General features: G+C 42.8%; 1 protein-coding gene across 13 annotated transcripts in view; it reads right to left on the reverse strand.

Moving 5' to 3' along the window:
- Positions 1-710: 710 nt before the first annotated feature.
- Positions 711-26,069, reverse strand: part of DAGLB (diacylglycerol lipase beta) — a 30,167-nt gene continuing 4,808 nt past the window's right edge. For 4 of the 13 annotated variants that reach the window (XM_084818461.1, XM_084818459.1, XM_084818462.1 and 1 more), the window contains exons 3-17: positions 23,336-23,605; positions 22,390-22,541; positions 21,086-21,260; positions 19,811-20,072; positions 18,380-18,505; positions 17,680-17,807; positions 15,592-15,718; positions 14,559-14,642; positions 13,499-13,576; positions 12,286-12,366; positions 12,030-12,157; positions 10,704-10,772; positions 10,531-10,603; positions 7,214-7,467; positions 711-2,655 (exon numbers count right to left, since the gene is read on the reverse strand). In XM_084818461.1, coding sequence (XP_084674587.1) covers positions 2,460-2,655; positions 7,214-7,467; positions 10,531-10,603; positions 10,704-10,772; positions 12,030-12,157; positions 12,286-12,366; positions 13,499-13,576; positions 14,559-14,642; positions 15,592-15,718; positions 17,680-17,807; positions 18,380-18,505; positions 19,811-20,072; positions 21,086-21,260; positions 22,390-22,541; positions 23,336-23,472 — 2,070 coding nt within the window. In that variant the 5' untranslated portion in view covers positions 23,473-23,605 and the 3' untranslated portion in view covers positions 711-2,459. Of the gene's footprint in view, positions 2,656-4,996; positions 5,159-7,213; positions 7,468-10,530; positions 10,604-10,703; positions 10,773-12,029; positions 12,158-12,285; positions 12,367-13,498; positions 13,577-14,558; positions 14,643-15,591; positions 15,719-17,679; positions 17,808-18,379; positions 18,506-19,810; positions 20,073-21,085; positions 21,261-22,389; positions 22,542-23,335; positions 23,606-26,069 lie in introns of all 13 variants that reach the window. The other 9 variants (XM_084818457.1, XM_084818455.1, XM_084818456.1 and 6 more) reach the window with 4 other exon arrangements.

A 26,069-nucleotide genomic window follows, 5' to 3' on the forward strand; every position in this document is an offset into this window, starting at 1 on the left:
AGAACATTCAAGCATAGCCTCGTTTCTGTCTTAGTTTTTCCTTCTGCCCTAATAATATACATGCTTTTGAGAGGCTTTCTTTAGTCCTCAGGTGACTTGGTGTAAAAATCATGTGCAGCAGATACACCAGTTCTAGTAATTTTTTTAAATATTTCACTCCACCTTAATGACCTTTCTCTAATGTCACCATATGCCAGGTATCCTGATGCTGTAACTTTACTAATGCTGACATTGCCCTTTTAACCTCACCGTGAACATGTACCGCCTGTTGATTGATCTAGTAATGGTAATTGGGTCTGTGAGGTTCTGTAACCTAGTGCTAACAATGTTCCATACATCCCAGATGCTGGCAAGAACACAATTGAACTACAACCTTTCAACTACTAGAACAAAATATAAATGGAGTTTGCAAGATTGTGAAGTTTTTACATTGATCTTTTTGGTAATGCGATTTAGCAGTATGTTTTGCATGTATGACTTAATAAATTTCTTGAATCGCACTGGCGGTGGAGCTTGAATTTCTGAACTGCATTTATCTATGACTGTATTTATGCAAATATATTAAGTACTCCCTGATGGCGCAGCAAAAGGACCCGTGATTTGTTCACCTCAGTTGCAAATTGACAATTGTTTGAGAAAGCTACTCTTCGTTTAGGCTATTGTGTGTATGCACAATTGGATTGGGTCTTTTGTAAACTGACTTTTATTACCTGTTGGATATTGCTTTCAACATGGTAAAGAATTAGCCCATTGCCTGGCTATGTCCTGGTTCACACCATTTTCAAAGGTCCACCAAGAAGAAATAGAGAGCAGCCTGTAGAAATCAGTGGAGAAATCCCATATGTTAATGCAGCTGGCAGTGGGCATCAGTGTGTCCACTGCACCACAGAGCATACTCCAGGGGCACAGAATGCTGACTGTCAGGGGAGAGGAAGGGAGAATGGATGTGCTGGAACCCTGAGCAGGAATACTTCATAAACATTTTGTTTGTAAGTTCCATTCATTAAAGTATGGCTGCCAGGAGACTGGTACCATACCAATGAAAGGCACTTTGCAAGTGATTTAACAGTATAGGGTTTAATGTTACATAGATTTGGGTTTTGGTTTTGAAAGGAAAGCACTTGCCCTACCACCCTAAAATCATTTCTGAGTCAAGTCTTTCTAGTGTCACAGCTTCTGCTGACATACTTAGAATTGTTAACTGCCTTTCTGAAAGAGTGAGATTATAAACCCTTCCTTGTCTGAGTAAGAGTTTTCTGATGTAAGAGTTAGTCAGTGCATAGGGGCGGAAAGGAGTGGCCAGGTATAAGGGATCCAATTACTTCCACAACAAAGGTACAGGTCTTTTTTTTTAATAACATGAATTTTCTCGGGCTTGTGTCATTTTTCTAGCAGTAAAACAGGAACGTAATGCATTCAAGACATTTTTGTCTCCATTTTTAAAAATGGAAACTAGTCCTATGACCAAAAGACTATCACGAAACAGTACCAGTACCACCACTACCATCAGAAAATGGTATTGCAAGGACTTGTGTTTAGTAAATAAACATCCTGGGGCTATTTGTGGTACAGTCAATTTAACTATACAAAATTACAGGAAGGTGATTCTAAGAAACAAAAGGTTTTGCTATACAGCCAGATGATGTGATCCTTCAGGGTTGTCCTAATGAAGAAAGGGCAGAGGAGAATCTTACCATCATTACGAAGAGGGATTTTAACCCTTCTATAATTAAATGCACATTCAGCAGGGCTGAAGAACTGTAAACAAAAATAGACAAGTATTGCACATGTACCCAAGTAGCATTTAAGCCTACAAAAGGTATCTAAAATGCAAGCTTCCTTCAATAGGAAAGAAAACCAAGACAGTTCCAACAGTAATGGTAGTGCAACGGTAGGCTGTGAAGTCCAGCTCACCTCTTGGGCATCATCTTTGTATATCCACATTGGTGGTGTAGGTCTCTTCAACTTAATTCTCCTGTCATTTTTTGTTGGTTTTACTTGTAAAATTTTACAAATACTTTATAAACCTTCAGGAGGTATGACCAGCTGTGCTATGGGAAACATGGATGTGAGGGGACATAGCTACTTCTAGGAGGGCACATACGGGGCTCAGCTAGACCTGAAATTTGGACTTTTATGGTCCCTCACTCTAGCCACTGTTGTCTTCCTCTAGTCACGTTTGCAGTTCCTGCTGCCACTCTGGAGAATCTTTGAAATAACTGGTTAAAATCCATTACTGGTTCACTTGCTTCCATTTAAGTGAAGCAGCTAATCTGAGAGATGATCCAGTGAATCGAGTAGCCCAGAAGAACCACTGCAGCGTGAAGTATATGTTCATCCTGGAAGTTACAAAGACGTTGCCCCAGCTTCTGCTTCAGGCATGATATTGAGTACAAAAGGGCTGCTCTCGGGAACACTCCAAAACCATAGGTATTGCTGCTGTCCTCCCAGGCCTGTGATTATACAACGTTTGTGTAAGAGTCTCCACGGGCTCCACAGGAAAGGCAATGCGCATTTGCTTGAGCCAAGCTGTTGAGAGCTTTTAGGACAATTTCTGGCATATGATCAGTTATCATCTTGGGGCTTATTAAAATATTACCAAAGGCAGTTTCTTTTGACCAGCCTGCACTGTATTTGACATCTGAAGAGCACCACCTGCAAAAGGATAACATGACAATGGAGTACTTGCATCCTTTATTTCAACACCGATTTCAAACACTTCTCTCGCTGCAAATGCATGATAAAGTTCAGCATAGCAGGAGGCAGGAAAACCTTTACTTACTAGGTATCACTATACAAATATTCTTAGAAGACAGACCACCACCATATTGGTCTCAAACCTAAGCATAAACCTATCTCTGAATGGCACTGCCTGCACAGCTATAATAGTTTTTCATTTTCTTTGTCCCAGCAGCCCTTGGTGCAACTTGAACTCTATTTTTCACTGAGTACACTCAAAGAGTGTTATAAATGACAGTCTTGGGGGACTTTTACATCAAGCCCAGCTTTTTGCCTTCTGCCCCCCCTTCAGTTTGCTTAGCATCCAAGATAATTCTGGGGAACTCAAAACCTTGCTTACTATTTGATGACATTCTACATGGTCCTAATTAACAACATTGCTGTTAGATCTGCATTTTTCCCTTAATAGATCAACACAACACTTCCATTATCTGAATTTAAAACCAGAATGGGGGTTTTCCTCACAAAAAAACAGCAGTTAATACCATATTTCAGTAGAATTTTATAAAAATGAAAGTCATGTGCTTAACTTTTGCTCTCAAAAGTTTTGTTTGGTCAGCACATCTAACCCTGTATGTGGTTTTGGATTTTCTATTAACAGGTACATCCTCTTGTATAGGACAGGAAAAGGAAGTTGATCTTTAGAAATCGCAGTAACTAATTCTCCCTGCTCAGTTTCCTATTCAAGTTTGTAAGGCTGACATTTAGAAAAATGAATGTGAAAAGGAGGCAAGTAGTGAGAAAAAATACACTTAAATCGATAGCCCACTCTGTCTGATTCTTAGTAGGCAGACAGGTTAAAGTGCTAAATAGTTTTACATAAGCAGTCAAAGGGCTATACATTTATGTCTTAAAGGTTTCATTTCTAAATTGTGTTCCTACACAGCTTATCAGGTTCCAGTGTCAAGAATGGCAGTGTGGCACAATGGATAGAGCTGCCTGCCTTGGACTGGGAAACCTACATTAAGATCTCTTCTTAGTTCTCTGGCTGCCCTTAGAAGGAAGCCTCCGACCTTGGAGCCTTCTACATATCCAATATCCTGCTGGGCTGCTGCCTGTAGGTCATGCAGAGCAACGTTTTTCTTCTAGACGGGCCTTTGAGCCCATCTAGAGAGGGTGTGCTGGTGTGTTCTGGGTCGGGGCTGGAGAAGCCATAGGATTTCTTGTATCCTAGCCTCTAGCCTGCTTGCCCATCGGAATGCCCTTTTCCTTTTCCTCCAAGGCTCTCCCAGAGAACACAGGATTGTTCTCTTTGTAGCCCTGGGCCAGTCACTGGTCTGTCTTCCATTTCTAAGGTCCTTAAAGGACAGCATAATATAAATTCCAAAAAGTTTTATATCCCCTTCATGGCTAACCATTTATTATGGTAGGTTAGGGTCCATTTCATCAGACACATGAAGTATATAAGGAATGTGAATTTTAAAAACTCAGTAAATGGCGGACAGCGTTCCCTGGAGGACAGCTTGTCTACCATTACCAGTCTTCTACCTGCAAGATGCTGCCCAGCAGGTGTGGGAGCATCCAGGGCATTCTCGGGGCACTCGTTTTGGAGACTGCCTTCTCCCATACATCCATGCACTGAGGGAGAACTCCAAAGCTTCTCTCCAGGTATCCCTACTAGCTGGGGTTCAGTAGGTGGCAGCCATGGAGACAGCCTTCACAGTGATGGCGGCCTGCTTGCGCCATTCCCTCTTCCTGGGAGGTTTGCCTGGCACAGACTTTGTTGTCATTTTAGCACTAAGTGAAGACCCACACGCCATTTATGCTTTGTAAGCTCTTGGGGAAAAATATGCAGTTTGGAGTTTTTATCGTCTGTATTCTGCTGCTGCTGCTTCAGATGTTACACTGGGCAGAATCCAACAGGGCACTGACGGCCTCGCTGATTCTCTTCTGCCCCACTGATTGCGTTGTACAAGCGGGACCCACTGCTTGCACAATGACAATTTAATGCTTCCAGGGCAACCTGAAATGAGCAGAAACACTCATTTCTGGAAGGAGGCAGGTTGGTGGGGCTCCCATAAGGGAGCTCTGCCAATCTGCCTCCTTCCAGAAATGAGTGTTTCCACTCATTTTAGGAGCTTCCCCTAGGAAGTGCTAAATCTCCCCTGCATAAGTGGCAGGTCCTGCTTGCACAACAGAATCAGTGGGACCCACCTCTTGCAGAAGGGAATCAATAGGGGAAAGAACAGGCGGGGGCGTAAGGACTGTGTTGGATTCCGCCCTCTATTGTTTTGAATTCGTAATTTTGTATTTTTACCTTTTTGTAAATTGTCCCAGGAATGTCAGCAGCACTGAAAGCACAGGGTATAAATCATAAAGCAATTTTGCTGGTTCCCCGCATGAACTGTGCGTACACCCTGTAATCCTCCACAAAACACTGGGGTTTAATTAGCACACACATCAACGTGAAAAGAGTGTCCTGAAGGTAGGAAGTTCGAAAACCACTGTAAGAATCGCATTTATATTCTTCAACTGTAAAATAATGGCAAGAGCAGCGAATAGTTCTTTATAACTTATGCTCCACGCAAAAGAGGGGTTAACAGCACCCTGCTCAAGACAGCTATTACTAAAATAGATTTAGTTTTGAGACCAACAAAAAACAGGGAAGTTGCATTGGTTTTGTTGCAAGTGCAAATGTGGGACAGTTTGTCTACAACAAAAGCCCAGTAAAGAAGAGAGCAGCTCTTGGCATCAGTCCTGTCAGCAGTCTGGGTTTTGTTTTTAATAAAAAGTTCCTTTTCTGCTTTAAGTCAAACAGATGACCAGTTAAAAAACTAAGTTCTGGAAAGAGTATGCACAATTACGGCATGTAAGAAACAGTACTGTTACATACCCTGAATGATTATATTGCACTCTGCCTCTCCAGTCGAGGCACTGTAACTACAGAGAGCAGATCCAGCAGCGTTGCTGCTGGATGCTCAGCTGGCTGCTGTGGCCAGGAGTGCTGCTGCCCACCTTTGGCTGGTTGTACCCTTTTCTGGAGAAAACTGGCATCTGGCCAAAGTGCCACACACCTTAATCAGTTCCCAGTTAGATTACTGCAACATGGGGCTGCCCCTTAAGACTGTTCAGAAACTGTAGCTGGTGCAAAATGCTACAGCCAGATTGCTTCCTGGTGTGTATTTTACATACCCTATGGTATCAATTGCACTGGCTTCCAATTTGCATCTGGGCCCAAGTCAAAGTGCTGGGTCTTACCTATAAAGTCTTAAAGAGCTTGGGGACAGGAGATCTAAATCACCTCCTCCCATAAGAACTTAAAAAGGTAAAGGTAAAGGTGTCCCCAGCCAGTCGTGTCCGACTCTAGGGTGCGGTGCTCATCCCCGTTTCTAAGCCGAAGAGCCAGCGCTGTCCGAAGACGCTTTCCGTGGTCATGTGGCCGGCGTGACTGAACACTGAGGTGCACGGAACGCTGTTACCTTTCCCGCCGAGGCGGTACGTATTTATCTACTTGCAATTTCTTGCTTTCGAACTGCTAGGTTGGCAGGAGCTGGGACTGAAGATGGGAGCTCACTCCGTCACGCGGCACTCGGGTCTCGAACTGCTGACCTGCCGACCTTCCAGTCTGCAGTTCAGCGTCTTAACCACTAAGCCACCGCGGCCCCTCCATAAGAACTTAGTCTTCATCTAAGTCCTGGTTGCATGCCCTATCACCGGAAGAGGCTAGGTTGGTGGGAACATGGGACTGGAGCCATTTTTGCAGCAGCCCCCAACTACGGAATTCCGTCCAAAGGGAGGTGAGACAGTTCTGGTACCATTAGAGGCATTTTTATTCCATTAAACTTTTTTTTTAAAAAATATGGGGTGGGTTGATTCTGCTCTCTTAAGAGTTTTTTAGAAGCTGCTGTTCTTAAATCTGGTTTGGTGTTTACATTTGTTTTAATACTAACAAATAAAAATACTTTTGAATAAGACACTAGGTATCTTGAACAGGTGGCCTGCCATGTAGGCAAGGCATGTCTGTTCCAACTAGTTGAGTATTCAAAATAATTGCAACCACTAAGCTTCTTGCAGAAACTAGTCAGATCTGGTGATGCGAGTCCCAAGATCCACAAACAGAAATAAAGGCAAACAAAGGAGGGTTGGAAATTGAAAGGGGGGAGTTCAGTGGAAAACCAGGCAGAGGTGTATGCTTTCTGCGCCATCGGCAGGATTTGAAATTCCGACAAACCTTTATTTTTTTTAAACTTCTAGATCACATGGTTGAGGTGAACAGGCTCAAATCCCAAATGTAATAGGACTTTTTAAAGTGGCCAGGCCTTGTTCATACAACAGAACACCTGTCTTTTGCGCCCTCGCAATCCTGACCTTTTCTGCAACAGCTAACATATTAAAATGGTGCTGAAGTTGTATACTCTTTTCATCATTCCAATCTTTGCTGAAAATATTCATTTCCTAAATGCAAAATATGGATTCAAGTGACAGAGACCAACAGAGGGAATACTGGCACTGATAACAAGAGTCAATGATTTACCTTCTTGTGCTGCTTTCTTCAACAATATGGATGATTCTCCCTGGGAGAAACAGGTGAGGATACTGAGGAGGAGAATTTAAAGGCGAGTCGTCATCTAGAGTAGTGTAAGAAGGTGACGGATGAACCATTAGGCTCTCTTCAGCTAGTAGAGGCTGGGTTAAAGCATTCTGGTTTCTACCATCCAGTTCTGTTGGGAAGTTATCAGGTTCTCCGCCAAAAACTTCATACCAACATCCATGCAGCAAGATCTGGTACTACACAATGGGAAAAAGAAGGGCACAAAGGAAGCAGATGAGAAATTGTGAAGCCATCTGGTTAAGTGGGATCTTTGTGATCTGTGCACACGGATTACAAAGAAGCTTTACACCCACATTAATTCTGATCTATTCCAAAATTATGATCACACGGTTCTTACGTTGCACCATCCCTCTTGCCTCCCCAGCCCCTGAATGCAAGTCAAGAGAAACTTCAAGACAATTCATCTTTGATGGATTCCATCATGAAACTACTGGCCTGGGCTCAAACAACAGTTAGGCTTCTGTGCTAGCTTAGTGGAATATGCTTTGTCTTTGAATATGCAGCTCCAATGCCATATCATAAGCAGCTTTTGACAGCTCCCCTCGTAACATAAAAAGGTAAAGGTGTCCCCAACCAGTCGTGTCCGACTCTAGGGTGTGGTGCTCATCCCCGTTTCTAAGCTGAAGAGCCAGCGCTGTCCGAAGATGCTTCTGTGGTCATGTGGCCGGCATGACTGAACACCGAGGTGCACGGAACGCTGTTACCTTTCCCGCCGAGGCGGTGCCTATTTATCGACTTGCAATTTCTTGCTTTCGAACTGCTAGGTTGGCAGAAGCTGGGACTGAAGACGGGAGCTCACTCCGTCACGCGGCACTCGGGTCTCGAACTGCTGACCTGCCGACCTTCCAGTCTGCAGTTCAGCGTCTTAACCACTAAGCCACTGCGTGCCACCTCGTAACATAGCAGGCTACTATTTGAGAAAAATACGTTTAAAGCTTCCCTGGGCTCATAGAACTAGCACCACAGCTCACTGGATCCTGACTAGTACCTTCTCCTAACCAAGTTTAAGGCTCCTTCTAGAATCACCATTACTGAAGAATAGGATATAAAGGCACTATTAGACCATTGGTCCATTGAGTCCAATATAGTCTATTCTTTCTAGTAGCAGCATCTGCCGAAGATCTTTCCTAGCCCTGCAACACTAAGGTTCTTTAGTCTGGAGATACCAGGGACAATGTGGGATTGAATTTTCTACATTCGATCTCATGCGCTCTCAATAATCCAAATGCTTTCACTACCCCATTTTCATTTTGAGCCCTCTCACAATACTGCTACGCTTCCGTAGCCACCAGGCTGTATCTGTACACAAGCGAATCGTAACTTAGGCATCACAGGCATCAAGGCATGAACATATATGGGTTAACTCCCCGTTAGCCATGCCTTTATTTCTTACTCCTAAATCACTCCAAGAAAGACAGTCAGACAAAAGGCGGAGGGGGGGACGGACCACAAATCAACCCAAGTTCTGCAGATTCAGGTTCAGAACAGAGCAACTTTATGCAAAGTAAACATCTTTGCACAAGGCATCACTGGCATATATTTTAGAATGTTTCTTAGGATAGTGGCTCTCAAACTGTGGGGAAGCCCATGGGAGGGGCTGTAGCTCAGTGTGATACAGCACATGCTTTGCATGCAGAAGGTCGCAGGTTCTATCCCCCACTTCTCCTGGTAGGGCAAGGAAAGAATCCTGCCTGAAACCCTGGACAGCCGCTGCCAGTCAGTATCAACAATACTGGGCTAGATGGGCCAATGGTCTTACTTAGTATAAGGCAGCTTCCTATGTTCCTGCCCCTTGCAAGGGACACAGATACCTGAAGGCGGGAAAGCAAAAAATTCCAGGGAAGGATAAGATCTCGGCAGCTAAGCAGGGTCACCCCTGGTTAGTACTTGGATGGGAGACTGCCTGGGAATCAGGCTTCCTGCATTGAGCAGGGGGTTGGACTCGATGGTCTTGTAGGCCCCTTCCAACGCTATGATTCCAAGATCCTGTGGCAGATGGAACCTTCTTCCACTAGCTGAGTTGGAAGGCACAACAGCTCAGTGGTAGAGGCCCTGCTTTGCATGCAGAAGGTCCCAGGTTTGACCCCTGGCATCTCCAGGAAGGGTTAGGACAGCATTCTGCCTGAAACCCTGGAGAGCCATTGCTGCCAGTCAGTGTCGACAGTACTGGGCTAGATGGACTTGATGTATAGCTGATTTGGTATAAGGCAGCTTCCTATGTTCCTATGTCTTGGCTGACTTGAATGCTCCCTGGCCAAGGGCCCGGGCCAATTCCCTTCAAATCTGTAGAAGTGACTGTAGTCACTACTGCCTCATCATCATCCCAATCTGATTTTGGGAATGTGAGAACAGTTGCTGCTTTGTTCTGAAACACCGCCATGGGCGGCCTGTATCAAAGAACACAGAAACCTGGCTTGGCTACTTGTCCATCTAGCCAAGTATTATCTACTCTGGCTGGCACTGGCTCCCAGGCAGAAAAAGGTATCACTTCCTAATCTTTTTAACTGGGGACATCGGGGATTGAACCTGGAACCTTCTGAATGCACAGCACGGGCTCTGCTGCTGAGGTTCAATCCCTGGCATCGCCAGGCAGGGCATGGAAAGATTCCTGCCTGGAACCCTGTAGAGAGGCTGCCCGTCAGTGTCAACAATACTGAGCTGGATCGACCCATGGTTTGACTTGGTAAAAAGCAGTTATCTAGGTTCCTGGCAGGAGGGTGTCCAGGGGGTCCTGTTCTACTTATCCACAAAAGATTAGGGCATGAATTATTTATAAGTTTAGTAAATACATAAAGCTGGTGTTGGACTAGCACTCCACAGATCCTCATGTGCAGCAGCATGCACCTGTGCATGGGAATCTCCACACACACTCACCTATGAGAGCTGGTGTGGTGTAGTGGTTAGAGTGTTTGACCTGGACTTGAGAGACCCGGGTTCTTGTCCCCACTTGGCCATGAAGCTCACAGGGTGACTTTGGGCCAGTCACCGACTCTCAGCCTAACATACCTTACAGGAGAGGAGGATCATGTATGCCACCTTGGGCTCCTTGGAGGAAAACGCAGGATATAAATGTAACAAACAAATAAATAAAATGTTGCAGATTATTGGGTTGAGGAGGTGCACAAAGAATAGGAAGTTAAGAAGGGTAACTTCAAAATTTAAGAAGTGTGAGAAATGATTGGATAACCAGCCCTGCTTGAAAACATCAGCCGCCACAATACATCTGTGTGTTTTTTTACCTTAGGCCTGTTACAGTTGGCAACTATTCTAATGATCCTTCTCTTCAGATCTTCCATGTTGGGCATACTTAACCTGTTTGATACACAAGATAGGGGGTGGGGAAGCAGCGTTTAAGTCATCCATCAAATTCATTGGGTTTCAAGTTGAACTACATGATAAGTTGGATCCTTACCTTGGAACAACATCTTTTCCAACAATTACCGACACGATAAACTGCCTAGTATATTCTGCAAGTGATTTGCTTAAAGGGATGGGGAGAAAGACAAAAAACAAGTAAACTGACACTTCCAATACAGACATGGACTGCAAGAGCCCTCTTAAAAGTTTGCCCCCCCCTTTTTTTTTAAACAAATTTAAGAAACACACACAATATGACTGAGAAGACCCTTAAACAAGAGTGGATTACACTGAGCATAGTTACACAATATACTCACAGGAAAATATACACGAGATGTCTGCTGTTTGCACTACTATGATCTCTTTGAGAATATATATGAAAGACCAACAGAGTAATTAAAAAAATAGAGCTAAACGTTTTGGTTTCTGCCACATACATACATACATACATACATATATATATAATTTGTGCATAATCAGACCACTTTCCAGAAGTGCAAGACTTTCAATCAGGGGTGGGGAGCCTTTTTCAGACCAAGGACTAAATTCAGTTTCAGAGAGGCTTTTGGGGGCTGCATCCCAGTGGTGGGCGGGGCCAAAGACACAAAACAGTGCCAGTAACTAAGGCTTAGGAGACATTAACCTTCCCGTACTCTACGCTCAGCATCCAAAGCCCTCCTCTGGGTGCCTCATCTGAGGGAGGCTCAGAAGGCAACAACAAGAGAGAGGGCCTTCTCAGTGGTAGCCCCCCAACTGTGGAATGATCCTCTGACGAGGCCTGCTTGGCGTCAGCATTGTTATCGGTGCCAGGTTAAGATCTCTTTTTTTTCTCAGGCATTTGGCAGCATACAATGAGTTTTTAATCAGTCCTGGATTTGTCTTATGGTTATGGCTGATTGTTTAGTGTTGTTTTCAGATATATGTTGTCTTCATGCATACTGTTGTTTGTGTGTTTTATGTAAATGGTTTTAAACTCCTACATGTATTTTAATGTTTTTTACTGTAATTTACTGTTTTTAATCTTTGTAAAGCGCCCAGAGAGCCTCGGCTATGGGGCGGTATAGAAATGCTATTATTATTATAATCATCATCATCTTTTTAGAATGGGAAGAAGACTGCACAGAAATCAGGAAACAGTCTGTGGTTGGAGGAAAGGAGTGGGGCCAGGGGAAGGGGATGTGAACTTCTGGGGAACCCTGGAGGGCTGGAATGGGGCCCCAGGTGGGCAGATTTAGCCACCAGGCCCCAGGTACCCCCCCTCGCTTTAAACAGACCAGCACTTGGCAACCAGAATTAAACTGCCAGATAACGGCTGTGGCTCTATTCTATTTCTCAATGGATTTCTCTGCTTAAATGGAAATATAAAATTGTCACCATTTACCTTAATAAACCCCCTGGTGGAGAGAAGGCATAACATCTCAGGGCAGGGAAAGCATTTTTGAGCATGATGGCCAAGATGGAGGCGGTTCCCCCTCCCAAGCTGTGGCCAACGACCACTAGTTTATATTCCTAGAGAGTAAAAAGAAAAGAAAAACGCTAGAATGAAGACAGAAGCCCTGATGGAAGGAGCAGCTTAATTGTCCTATCAGAACTTGCTAGGGAAAAAGTGGACCCAGAGTTTGAAAGTCACAACTTACAGGAGCAATGGTGAAGGCTTGGTTCAAAATCCCATCATTTATTAGTCTTCTGTAAATGTAATTAGCCGCCTGGGTTATCCCCTAGGAGACAGAATGTTAAGTTGACACAAATAGTATTTGCATTTGAAAACTCTGTTTGCAGTACCTAGAACACAGTTGTGTAAATAACTGCTTAGACCAAGGGTAGGTAAAACCAAGTGCCCTCCAGATGGTTTGGACTACAGCTCCCATAATCCCTAGCCATTGGCCAGACTGGCTGGCGCTGATGAGACGTGTAATCCAAAACATCTGGAGGGTGCTTTGGTTTTTGCCAACCTCTGGCTTAGACTTTAAGCCACCCTTCCCCAACTTAATGTCTCCAGGTGTTCTGGACATCCAGCTCCCCATCAGTCTTAGCGGGCACTGCCAGTGCTCAGGAATCTGGGAGTTGTAGTCCAAAACGTCTGGAGGGCACCAAGTCGGGAAAGGCTGCTCTAAGCCTTAGAGGGTGGCCAACATCCCTCGCTTCATTCTCCAAAGTTGCTCCTAAACTGTCTGCAATGTTACTCTCCCCTGCCAGTGGAGGGCTGTCAAAGGTGCTGGTTTGGGGACCTAGATATCTAGGTCCCCAAACCAGCTCCACTCACATGATCGTGCCTGAACAGTTTGGTGTTCAGAGGTGCCCTGTTCTGTGTTCCAATGCCATCTGAGCTGCCTTGAGATTGCTGGGAGTGTGCCCTCTTGGTTGTGGCACCCTGGCTGTTGAACTCACTGCCCTACGAAATCTGCTTGGCTCTCTTTTTCTGTGCCTGAACAATTAAAGTATCAGCTACAGTCAATCTTCCACACATGTTCTTTTTCATCAGGCACGCTTGGATGATTCAATATCTGCAAAGTTTCATTGACGCTGCTCCCTTGTTTTGTCTCTATTTTTTGTTTTATTGATTATTGGTTTTATAATGTTTATTAGCTGGCTTGAGGGTCCTATTTTAGGACAGAAAGGTGTGATGTAAGTATTTTAAAAACAAACCGATGTTAGACATGGCAGCACTAGTGAGGCTGTACACAGGGTCCTCCATCTCCCTGCTAGTTTTCAAGTTACTGGCCCTTAAGCTAGAAGGGAGAAAATGCCAGCCATATCAGCAGTTTTTCCAGTACTGTTCTGTTTCACTCAAGAACATTCAGGTTTGGTTTATCAGGTCAATAAAAAACTGTTCTAGAAATACTTGCCGACCTTATGTACAAGACCATTTTCCAGGACATCTTCTAGAGTTAAGTGCTCACAATCTGCTGAGAGATCTGTGAGGATATCCTGAAGGCAAAATAAGTGAAATACAGGTTAAGCATTTTCACTGCCTGCCAGGTTTATCAGAAACACCGCCAGTATAAGGAACATCTTCTCACAGTTGACACCATTTGACATTAGAAGGTAGAGGGTCTTAAAATCAAGATATTCTTGGAGGCAGGTTCATTGATATGTGCCTTAACATCTAAAGCAATCCCAATAAAGTTGCTATCCTTAGATAGGAGGCAATAGGAATGACCAGACCTTCCCCCTAAGGTTGGAGACAGAGCTCCAACCCCAGAGAGGGTGGAAAGGGGTCGGATTGGGGGCACGGTATGGGAGAGCAGAGGAGGCTCTGGAAATGAAGTACTCAAAATCCTCCCAGCCCTCTGCTGCGCTCCCAACGTGGGGTGGGGTGGGGAATACAGACCAGCCTAAGAGCTGGCTTAAATGTTTTCCTCCCATTGTGAGCCTAGGGATGATGGGAGTTGTACTCCAACACACCCGGAGGGTACCAGGTTGGGGAAGGCTGTACTAAAGTCCCATCTAGATCCCCAAGTCAATCTCTGGGTTCACACAACATGCTAATCCACACTCCGTAGTTGAGTGTGGATTGTTGTTGAACCGTGTGTTGTTTGTTGAACCATGGGTTAGCGTGTTGTCCAAACACAGGGCATTTTCCGCAGAGTGGCTTGTCAACCATGCAGCATGGCTTGTTAATCACCATGAACAACCGAACAACAAACGATGGGTTCTCAAGATGGCTCGTTCAAGAAAAATAACCCACACTACATGATTCACAAGCCACCCTGAGGAAAATGTCCTGGGTTCAGACAACACGTGAACCCACGGTTCAACAAACAACCCACACTCAACCACTTAATGTGGGTTAGCGTGTTGTGTGAACCCAGCCATTATTTCACATTCAGTTTTTATGAGTCTTCACCAGCAAATATCCATACCAAGTAGTAAATAACAAAACAGAACAAGCCATATGAAGTAGTACTACCTCAAATGACAAGGTTCCTCTCACAGCTACTACAATAGCTTCTTTTTTGTGATCCAATGCGACAAAGAATGGTATCTCAAAAATCTGAAAACACAAGAAGTATGTTAGAAAAAGCATGAGATTTTTCATGCTGGCTCATACGAACAGTCCAGTTAGATCAGTGCTGAGACCTCTGGCAGGGGTTAACCAAATACCCCTGGAAGGTTTGTAAGCAGGGAAATGCCCACCCCTGTAACAACAGAATGGGTAACTTTGGGGGGAGGATGTCTAGGGGACACTTTCAAATGCCAGACCCTCCCAAGGGCAGCATTCTTATCAGCAGTGGCAAAAAAATAAGAATAATCAGCAATTTGTTCAGCAGCAAATCGCTATGAAAAGGTATAATGGACAAGCTTACTTTCAAGCTAAATTTGTCCTTTTTACCCTTCTGTATTGGTTTCCTGCTAAAATTCATTGGCAAACCATCAATTCTTTTTACCGCTGCTGCAAATTTCAGTGGGTGCCACACCAGGCGACAGGGCCCACATGCAGCCTGCAGACTGTGCACCTCTTTCTTACTAGAATATTTCAAACTACCATATGCTGGTGATTATCTCACCATGGTCCAATAGCTACTGATGGACTCATCTACATAGTTATGGGACCCTTTTAAAAAAGCCATTTATGCTAGTAGTCATCAGATTATCCAACAGGTTCTACATGCTAAATATACATTATGTTGACACGGTACGTCTTAAACATGTCCTGTATCCAGTTCTGATGGATGACCCTTGAGTTTCTGTATTTTGAAAGAATTTTGTTTCCTGCTGCCTATGTTATAATTTTAAGAAGAGACGGCCTTCACACTACAAGAGCAGCATCGCTTCAACCCTGTCGCCTGCTAAGGACTACATTTTCTGTTTTGGAACATTTTGCAGAAGCTCTGGTTTGGTCAAGCCACTCACAGGAAAGCCCTAACAGGAAAACGCCTTTTGTCCCCAGAACGAAGAAAACTGAGAATGAACTTGCTGGATGTTTTGTTCAAAAGGCTTACTTTATTGTGAAAGCTGATGTGAATAAAGTCTCTATATTGCAGCCCTGTTATTTTTAAGATGGATCCAAAATGCATGTTAAGACGGTCGCTGCCAACAATATCCGTCTCTGTTGGGCTGCTTCTACAACTTAAAAATCGGGAGAAGAAAATGCAATATTCAGACCAGTTAAATTTCCTCCAAGCAGCATACACATATAGAATATGATATTGATACAGTAAACCAGTATCTAACACTTCAGTGTGGACATGCACACACACGCACATTTTGGCAACCCCCTCCTTCATCTTAAATCACGCTAACGTGAAAGAACAGTCAGGTGTCTGAATCAGCCCCAAAGAACTGTCAAATGCCCGACCAGCCCAAAGATATTGCCCATATCAGTCTGATTGGGTAAACTGACACAGGAGAAGGATGCAGGCAGGTTAGCAGCAACATCTATGGGTTGGTCTCAGATTTAGTCATGCTTAGAGAAGACCCACTGAAATCAATGAGGCACGTCGTTCATGGTTAGCATAAGTCCCATTGAATTCAATAGATCTATTCCAAGCAGGACTAAATCTGGATCCAAAGCAATATACTGACCTTCCCAAATTTCAGTTATAATTTGGTATCACATGTAGTAAAGATGCAGTTAATACACACAAGTAAAGGCACAAACCTATGCATATTGAGACAGAAAAGAAGTTCTACAACACCTGGAATTTCCCAGCCAGCTATACTGGCTGGGGAATTCTGGGAGTTGTAGGACTTTTTTATGTCTGAACATGCACAGATTGCACCTTATGGCACAGATGTTTCTTAGCCACAGAAAGACATGAACATCTATAACCTGGAATATCCACCCAAGTTGTTTCTGTTTTGTTTTTGGCTCTACTGGGGTCAATTCTTCCCATATTAACTACACTTCTTAACATGCATCTTTAACAAAAGTCAGTGGATTGGATCCAGTTTTAGTCATGTTTAGAGCAGACCCATTGAAATCAATGGGATTTAAATTAGTCACGACTAGAGAGTCCCACTGATTTTCAATGCGCCTGCTCTAAGTATGGCTAAATATGGATCCAGCCCAATGGATTTTTTTTAAAGACTGGCATAGACACCAGTGACCACAGAACCTAGTTTAATGTGTATCCACCCTTCTCACATTATCTTTTCAGACAGAGGAGTAACCTATAAAGGATGCCTTCTATTATTAAGTTATAATGCAGGGTAGGAAGTGGCCCTAAGGAGGAAAGAATTACAGTGCAATCCTATACATGACTACTCAAAAGTAAGCCCCACTGAGTTCAATAGAACTTACTCCCTGATAAGTGTATATAGGATTGCAGCTTTGTCCACATTACTTCACCAAATTATTCCCTTCTAGAAGACAAAAGTGAGAAGTAACTTTGCAAGAGTAGCAGTAGTTTTTCTGTAGAAAGCAATCAATGAACATGTTATAGATATTTCTTCTATCTACTTTCCATCATTCATAATTCAGCTTTTTAAAATGAATACCTTCCTCTTGCCATAAACTTGGAAATGATTTAATAGGTATATTTTTCATCTCTGTTCAATATTACCTATGTATTTTAAGAAAGATTATTATTCTTTGTACCCAAGCTTTTTAAGATATAGAAAAGCTATTCATTTTAAAAATTGTTTTTTTTATTATTTAATGTATTGTTACATTTATATCCCACCTTTTTTCCTCTTGCAAGAAACCCAAGGCAGCTTACATGCTCCTCCTCCTCTCCATTTTATCCTCACAACAACCCTGTTAGGTAGGTTAGGCTGAGAGTCAGTCACCGGCCCAAAGTCACCCAGTGGGCTTCATGGCCAAGTGGGGACTAGAACCCAGATCTCCCAAGTCCCCGTCCAACACTCTAATCACTGCACCACACTGGCTCTCTGAAATGTTTCTTATACTGAATTATGGAAAAAAGTTTCCAGCAGCCTAATCCACAGCTACACCATTCTCAAATGCCATATTGCATGTAGCAATTTCCTCAGCAAATATTAAGCTGCTGTACTTAATATTTATGTTAACACACAAAAATGTAAAACATCCAATTTATTCATTTTTTTTAGATTGTGAGCAAACCTACCAGTCCCCTTTAAGCTTACAGAGCGCTGTAAAAGGATTCGTCATTATGTAGTAGGGCCAGCCATAAGCAGCTGCAGCAAACTTCATATAATGAGCAGCATTTTCTAATTCTTCATCCAAATCATTCACCTGGGAAACAGAAAAGAGAGCGAGAGTGAGGGAAAGAAGGAAGGAAGGAAGGAAGGAAGGAAGGAAGGAAGGAAAGAAAGAAAGAAAGAAAGAGCAGTTTATATCAGCCAGTCATTCATTTCTGGTACAAAGAACATCAACGGAGTCAAGAAATTGTCCCTAATGTAGTGTAGTTTTGAAGTGAGGCAGGTGTCTGCTAAGGAGAGGGCCTTTTCAGTGGTGGTGCTCCTGTCATAGAATGCCCTCCCCAGAGAGGCTCACCTGGCACCTACATTGTAGCCTTTTTGATAACAGGTGAAGACCTTTTTATTCTCCCAGGCATTTTAGTTCTTCAGTTTCTATTGTTTTAAATATGTTAGTCTATTTTTAGAACTTTATATGGGCTAATTTTTACTCTGGTTTTATACTGTAGTTTGAAACTTTTAAAAAAGTTTCATATTATGTTTTATCATGTTGCTGTATTTTCTGGTTTTCACTGTTGTGAACTGCCCAGAGAGCTTTGGCTACTGGGCGGTATAGAAATGTAATAAATTAAGTAAGTAAATCAAGTAAATAAAACCAGAGGGGCTCACCACAGGAGATGATGGTGACTGTGTAAGAACTTCTTCAGGATCTTTAGGGCAATTTTCTACCTTATCTTGCTCTTGGTGAAGCAGAGTCAGGCCTGCTGCAATATCACTAGGCACTAAATCTGTGTCCTGCAAAGAGAAACAAGTCATATAACAATAAGCCCCCACTTCTCATGTTTCCCTCCCCTTCAGTTCGCTGACATGTGTCAAGTTCTGTGTCTTACATATTAAACTGTTTACAGTTATTGCTTTCACATCTGCTAATTTGCTTAGTATGGTACCATATTTTTAAGAAAGAAAACAAAAGAATGGGGAATAAGGGAAAAGGAAAGGGGGAATTTGAAAGGGAAAGGAAGATAAGAAAAAAATAAAACAGAGCAGGGTATTGACAGTGCAGAGGGGTGGGCAGTGCAAGGGGAAGGGATATAATTTTAAAGACACACTCCTGACTTTAGAATCTAATGAACTCTGATACCTTGGTTGCATGTTATAGAACTGAGCCGGCCCTAGCCGGGATTCAGAAAAGCACAGAAGAAGACGGTGACTGGACAACAGTGCAGGGGATCCCTCCAGGGGTCCTCACAGGCCAGACTGGGATTAGAACCATGGGCTGGAGTTCTGCACGTCTGATATAAACTCACACAGCAACAATATTAGTTTTAGATAAGGGAAGGAAAGAATGTCTGCATATGTGGGCAGCTTTAAGATTCTTTTGTTTACTGTACAGGGTAGCCATGTAAAAAGATGTGAATAATCTCTCAAGTTTACAGACAAGGCCCAGCATTTATCTTTCTACACGGTGGGCTGGGAAATAGTTGCTCCAGGTTCTTTAAAATCTCAGAGTGACAATCAGAGATAAAACAATGCTCCTTTAAAGAGCCACAGGTGAACGAATGAATCTTAAGACACAGGTTACATATGCAAAATACATTGCAGTAAGACTTATCTATGGCCCAAATGAAAACATATCTTTTGTTTGCTACTTTTCATAAAGTTACAGAATTTATATAAGAGATATACTGTTCAAGGGTGGGGAAGAGAGTACTTTAACTATGTTTTAAATAGTGATTTAGACAGTGTTATATTTTCAGCACCAGGTTAAGACCTTTCTGTTCTCCCAGGCATTCGGCAGTATATGATAAGTATTTAATCAATCCTGGAATGTCTTATGGTTATGGTTGTTTTTGAGATATGTTTCTTTTGTATATATTGTCTGTTGATGTGTTTTTATGTAAATAGTTTTTAATCTCTGTATATTGTATTTTTAATGTTTTTAATCAATGTAAACCACCCAGAGAGCTCTGGCTATTGGCTGGTATAGACATGTAATAAATAACAACAACGACAGTTCAGCTGATAACAATCCAGCGAGAGGAGAACCAGGGAGTATATACAAAGAAAAAGGTGGGGGGGAACCAAGCAGTTCCTTCTTACTGAGAAGTAGGTGCGGAAAAGCTCTGCAATGCTTGTAAAAGCCACGCGGTGGTCGTCGTCTTGCACAATGCAACAGCACAGCAACCGGATTCTTTTTTCCCACACTCGGGTTGCCGTCCTCTTGACACTGTAGAACAGCTGCCCCGATTGACTGCTCTCCAGGTTGCAGTTGGCGCGATCAACAACGTACACCTTCTTCCTCCCGCCAAGCGGATCAAAGACTATCACAATAGCCACGATGGTGAAGACGATGATAACCCAGCTGCCAAGGAGAACAGAGGAGAAATTGCATAAATGCAGGTCAATCGGGGCATCCCTCCTGACATTCCACTTAGAATAACTCAATTCACATGTTTTCTAGAAAGCTGTGCTAAGAAATCCCTGGTTCTGGCAAGTCGAAAACCTGGCAAGTGACAGATAGTGGTGTGAGCAAAACAACAGAGTTTACAACTGGCTTAATGCCTGTGCTTTAGGGGGTCTCTTCTGGAACTTTTAATCAGAGATCAGTGGTGAATGGAAGCCTGGCCAGGAAACACATGCTGATTATTATTATTAGATACATTTCTATAACCCCTTTCTGCCAAGGCACCCTCTGTTTCTAATGTTCGTTCAGTCAGTGCCATTGCTTATGTAGCCAGAACTGGGGGCCTTTTCCATGGTGGCACCCCAGTTGTGGAATGCCCTCCCCAGAGAATGCCCTCCCTCACCTGTTGCCTATGTTGTACTCTTTTTGTGCCAGGTGAAGACCTTTCTATTTTCCCAGGCTTTTTAGTTCTTCAGTTTTGTTTTTAAGTTACTCTGTTTTTAGATCTTTACACTGGTGCTGGCTTTTCCTTTGGATGTATTCTGTTTTCCTTTGCTGCCCCTAAGCTGTGGAATGACCTGCCCGTTGAAATGCATCTGCTGACCTCTTTGAATGTTTTTAAACGGGAATTAAATACTCCATTATTCTGACAGGACTTCCCTTTTTAGAATTCTTATTCCTTTTCACTGATGGTTATATACTGGTTTGATGCTGTATTGTTTTTATTGTTGATTCTTTTGTTTAATTAGTTTTTAACTTTGTATGCTGCCTAGAGTATTTTGTATACAGGTGGGATATGAATTGAATAAATACCTAGATAAAAAAAACAAACTTTAAAAGGATTTATATGATGTTTTATAATGCTGAATTTTAGGATTTTACTTTTTATGAACTGCCCTGAGAACTTTAGCTATTGGACAATATACAAAAATGAACGAATTAATTATTTTTTTAAAAAAAAAAATCCTTACCTGGCAATAACTGTTCCAAATATGGCATTTATCATCGTCCTTTCACAATTTACTCCACGGTCCGATACCCATATGGCTCCTACAACAGCCCAGACCAGCTCTGGCAAGTAAAGGGCCAGACGCAAGTATAGCAATTTAGGAAGAGATTTCCTTGGCCCAGGATTGGAAATGGTTCCTGAAAGGTATAGTTGTAGAGAGTAAATACATCAGCTATATAAAACAATTTGAGGTTTTTAAAAAGAAGGCATTTCTACATAAAAATGTGACCTAGATTTTCATATTGTCAATACTTGCAAAGGAAGAAAGCAAGAAAGGAAATTAAATAGTAAAAGGCCTTACTTCACAGAGAGTCAAAATAAAGTGCTGTGTGCAGGCTGCTAAAGTGAAGATCTTTACAACAGAGAACAATACATTGTGGCTGAGAAAATTGATACCCTCCCAGCTACCGTGAGGACTGCAGATATGCCCAGAGGAAACAGGGAAGTCGGTGTGGTATGGGGCAGAATATGATGTCAGCATCCTGACTAATTAAAAAAGTGCCGGCGCTGCGTCTGTTTGAGCCCTAGCTTCGCTATACAATGGTGTGTGAATCTTTCCAGAGGGGCAGGGAAGGGAGGATTCGAGAACAGGTCTCCTCTTCTGAAGTCAGAGCTCTGTTTCCCACCATGGAGACAGAATTCCAATCTATCCTATGGTCCTTAGGATGCTGTCCCAGGGACCACAGAATAGAGGCTGTAATACAGATGTAATAATGATTACTACATTGTTATAACATATATATCAATTTTATTGTATTATTCTCTCTTATAAAAAGTGATTTATTTGACAGGAACTTGGAAGATGGGGGCTTTAAAGATGAGATTTATAGTCTTGCTGGGGCAAAGCATTGTTACTAATTGATCATTAACTGCTGCAAATATATTGATTATTATTTACTGGGTGCCGTTGTTGTTGTTCAGTCGTTCAATCGTGTCCGACTCTTCATGATCCCATGGACCATAGCATGCCAGGCCTTCCTGTCCTCCGCTCTCTACCGGAGTGTGCTCAAGTTCATACTAGGTGCTGTACAATACAATTAAACTGAAACAGCTGCCTGCAAGCAGCTCACTACCTAGAAGCCTCTGGGTTGTAGCCAATGTTAGCCCTACTTAGAGTAGACCCATTGAAATGAATGGTATCTAAGACCAACATTGGGTACAGCCTCATCTATGCATTTTATATTTGCAGCAGTGCTGCTGGATGCCGAGTCTATTATTGGCAATTTGAGAGCAGTTAAAAATAGCATAATGTAGAATGCCATTTACCTTGCATGCTGATATATAAAATGGAAGATAAAGCACATATTATGGCTGCCAGGAGAATAAGGAGGATGAGAAGGTAGCTGTGCAACAACCCCCCTCCAGCACAGTTAAACTGCCCTTTGTGTGCAGAATACAAAACTAGAATTCCAATCCACCTGTAGGAACAAAACAGAAAGACACAAGGCGTCATTTAGGAAGAAACCCTTGGACACGCTGCAGACTCGCAGCAAAATCCTATATATGTCTGCTCAGAAGTATGTTGGTATAGGATTGCAGCCTCATTCACCCAAGAGCCATATCTTTGCTTAAGAATTCACGAGGGTACACAGAAAGGGAAATCTTCCATAACTAGTCTAATCTAACTGGCTGTGCTGGTTGGGGAACGCTAGGATCTGTAGGACTTTTTTCTGCCTAAACATGCTTATTACTGTTATTGTTCTGTTTTATGTTTCTATGCCACCCCATAGCCAAAACTCTCTGGGCAGTTTACAAAGATTAAAAACCATTAAAAATACATTATACAAAGAGTGACAGCATTTACATAAAAACATATAAACAGACAGCACGCATAGAGACAACATATATACAACATAAGGCATATAGGACTGCGCCTTAAATGACTCTCCCCCTCAGACAGTATCCACTGCGCAACCACTTAACTGCGCTTAAAGGGACAGCATTTTTCGAGATGAGAGATTGTCACAATAAGATCTGCCTTCTATAACTTGTATTTCTACACAACAAAATACAAAAGCAAACCATCTGTATTACAATTTTACCTTGTAAACTGCCTTAAGGAAGCTCTGACTGAAAAGGCAGTGTAGTTTTTTTTAAATAAAAAAGAACATTCATACCCAACTTTGGTAAAATATTCATCTTTCTGCTCATTCTGTCTCTTTTTTAAATAATCATTTTCAGTGGCAAACAATTAATCTTGAACTATACTTACCTCTCAATAATAATATTAATCTCTAGATCCGTCTTCGCACAAACTGGTGCCCTAAAGGTGTTTGGGACTACAACTCCCATCAGTCCCAGCCAGCATAGCCAATGGTAAGGGATTATGGGAGATGTAGCCCAGAACATCTGGAAGGCACCATGTGGGGGAAGGCTGCCCTAGATCATTTACTGGATCTCCCTTGAATCCTCTTTTCCAACTGCCCTTTTCTTCGGAAACTTCTGAAGAAAATGGAAAGCGATACTCTCTGCTTCTTCAGGGCTGAGTGTGTTATAAAATCAGAATGACACATTAACCACCAATATTTGCATGATTTTTCAAGGAGAGCAGAAACTAATTGTTGAGAGCTCAATGGCTACAGAAAACTGAAGTATTAGCAGCTTTGCTCTCAGCTTGAAGTTGACAATAAAAGTTGACTGTCTGCCATACCTTTCCTCAGAAGACCTGTGGAGAGGAGCTCAGAGGTGCCTGGGTACAGGATTACCTGCAGTCTAATACTGAACTAGTAACTTGTTTTCAACAGTGACCAAAGGCTACAGAAAAAAAAAACACTGTAGTGTATCCCAAAATGACTGCAATTCTCAAAAACAAGGTCTTGTGGCACCTTAAAGACCAAAAATGTATTCTGGTGTAAGCTTTCGTGGACTACAGACCACATCATCAGATGAATGGAATATTACGGAGAATTCCTGGTTTTTATATAGTATCTATAGCGGCTGGGCAGGTGGGAAGAATCAGAAACAGTGATGTCAGACGGAAATTAAATGCTGAAAGTGACAATGATGTTATTAACAGAAGGCGGTCACAGTGCAGTTGCTGGCAAGTGGGCTACAGTCCATCAGAGCATATGCCAGAATGAATCTATTAGTCTTTAAGGGTGCAATCCTAACTAGATAGGTGGCTGCCTCCGAACTCAGAGGCGACTGCCTATCCAAAGCAGGGCAGGAGAAGCACGGAGGGGATCATTCCCTCCACACGCCTCCTGCCCTGCTTTTTCAGCTAGACAGCCGATTGCAGCTGTCTAGCTGTAGGAGCACGGAGTGGGGAGGGAGGCCGCTGTACGACACATTCCATGTGTCGTACACGCAGCTATGCTCTCCCTGCCCTGGAACGCCCCCAGCCACACCCCTTTCCGGCTGCTCCGCACTCCTCTTACGAGTGTGGAGGATGGGGCTGTTTTGTGCTGCCTCCAAGGCAGGGCTGAAGCGGGGGGAGGGAGGTTCCTGGAAAACAGCGTATCCTATGGCCGTCTAGCCACTGTCTAGTGGCCATAGGATTGCTCCCTAAGATGCCCCAGGACTCTTTGTTTTTGCTGTAGTAGACTACCATGGCTGCCCCTCAGGAAATGGTTACAATGCTCAAATCATTTGGTGCACAAAAGCAGACTTCCAATGAACACCAGTGAAAGTTATACGGCAGGACCGGGACAGGAACAGTGCATCGTTATCTTATAGAATCTGCTGTCACAAGATGCAGTGATGCCCACTAGTTTAGACGGCTTTAAAAGGAGGTTAAGGGCACAATCCTATGCATGTTTAGACAGAGAAAAGGCTTACAACGCCTAGCATGCCCCAGCCTGCATTGCTGGCTGGGGCATGCTGGGAGTTGTAGGCCTTTTCTCTGTCTAAACATGCATAGGATTGCGCCCGAAACCAATTCATGGATGATAGGGCTATAATGGCTACTAGTCATGACGGCTATATGGCAGCAGCGGGAAGACCACAGGTTTGTGGAATCGACTACGGGTTCTTTTGAATATGAATCCCGAGGTCCACCAAATAGTGGCTGAAGGGGAGGACACTCTTAGAATTAAAGAACTTTAAGATATTATGGCACCATGATTTCCATTTATCTCCTGCGTTAAAGCCCTTCAAACGTTTTATCAAATTCCAACCATGTACAGTTGCCTATATTTTTCTGACTAATACACACACACAAAAATACACATTCTCACACACTCCTTTTATATGCTGCATAAATTTAATTTTTATTCTTTCATTAGATATTGAGCTCCGACTTAAGCCATTTTACTGTAGATGTTCCATATCAGTTATAGACTAAAAATTATAGTTAGTGAATTCCTTTGTTTCTTTTGTTTAAATTTATAGTATAAATCTTGATTTAATATTATGTATATTCTTTTTGTTGCCTTTATTTTATTAACTTTATTTTGAAATAAAATAACATTTCATGAGATAAAAACAAACAAAGAAAAAGACCAGGGTGGCGCTGAGCACATCCTCAGCCCAGGAGTTTCTTTTTAAGTACCGGAAGTGAGCTTCTATTCTCTTCAAACAAAAATGCACCCCTAGTTTTCCCTCAAGCTATCTTAATTTCAGCAGCTTAAAAAAAAAAATGTATTTTTGTTGTTGCCACTGTGAACCAAAGGGGAGCCAGATTTTTGAAGATCTACTGCACTGGTGGGCAACTTGTGCCCCTCTAGATGTTTTGGCCTATAACTCCCATCAGCCGTAGTCAGCATAGCCAGTGGCAAGAGATCATGGGAAGTGTAGGCCAAAAATCTGGAGGGCCACAAGTTGGCCACGCTTGAGCAAGTCACTCAGAGGATCTATCAGTTGATCCTGATCTGCCTTTTGTCCTCGTCTTGTCCCTGCCCACCCTCCACACACTTGGCTATATGGAACCTCGAATTTAAGAGGCAGTGTGTTTCTGAATATCGTTTGCTGGGAAACAACAGTCGGGACAGACTATTTATTGCCCTCAT

This window comes from Heloderma suspectum, chromosome 12, assembly GCF_057233095.1.
Source record: "Heloderma suspectum isolate Gila_16-S chromosome 12, 16-S_ref, whole genome shotgun sequence".
Lineage (NCBI taxonomy): Eukaryota > Metazoa > Chordata > Lepidosauria > Squamata > Helodermatidae > Heloderma > Heloderma suspectum.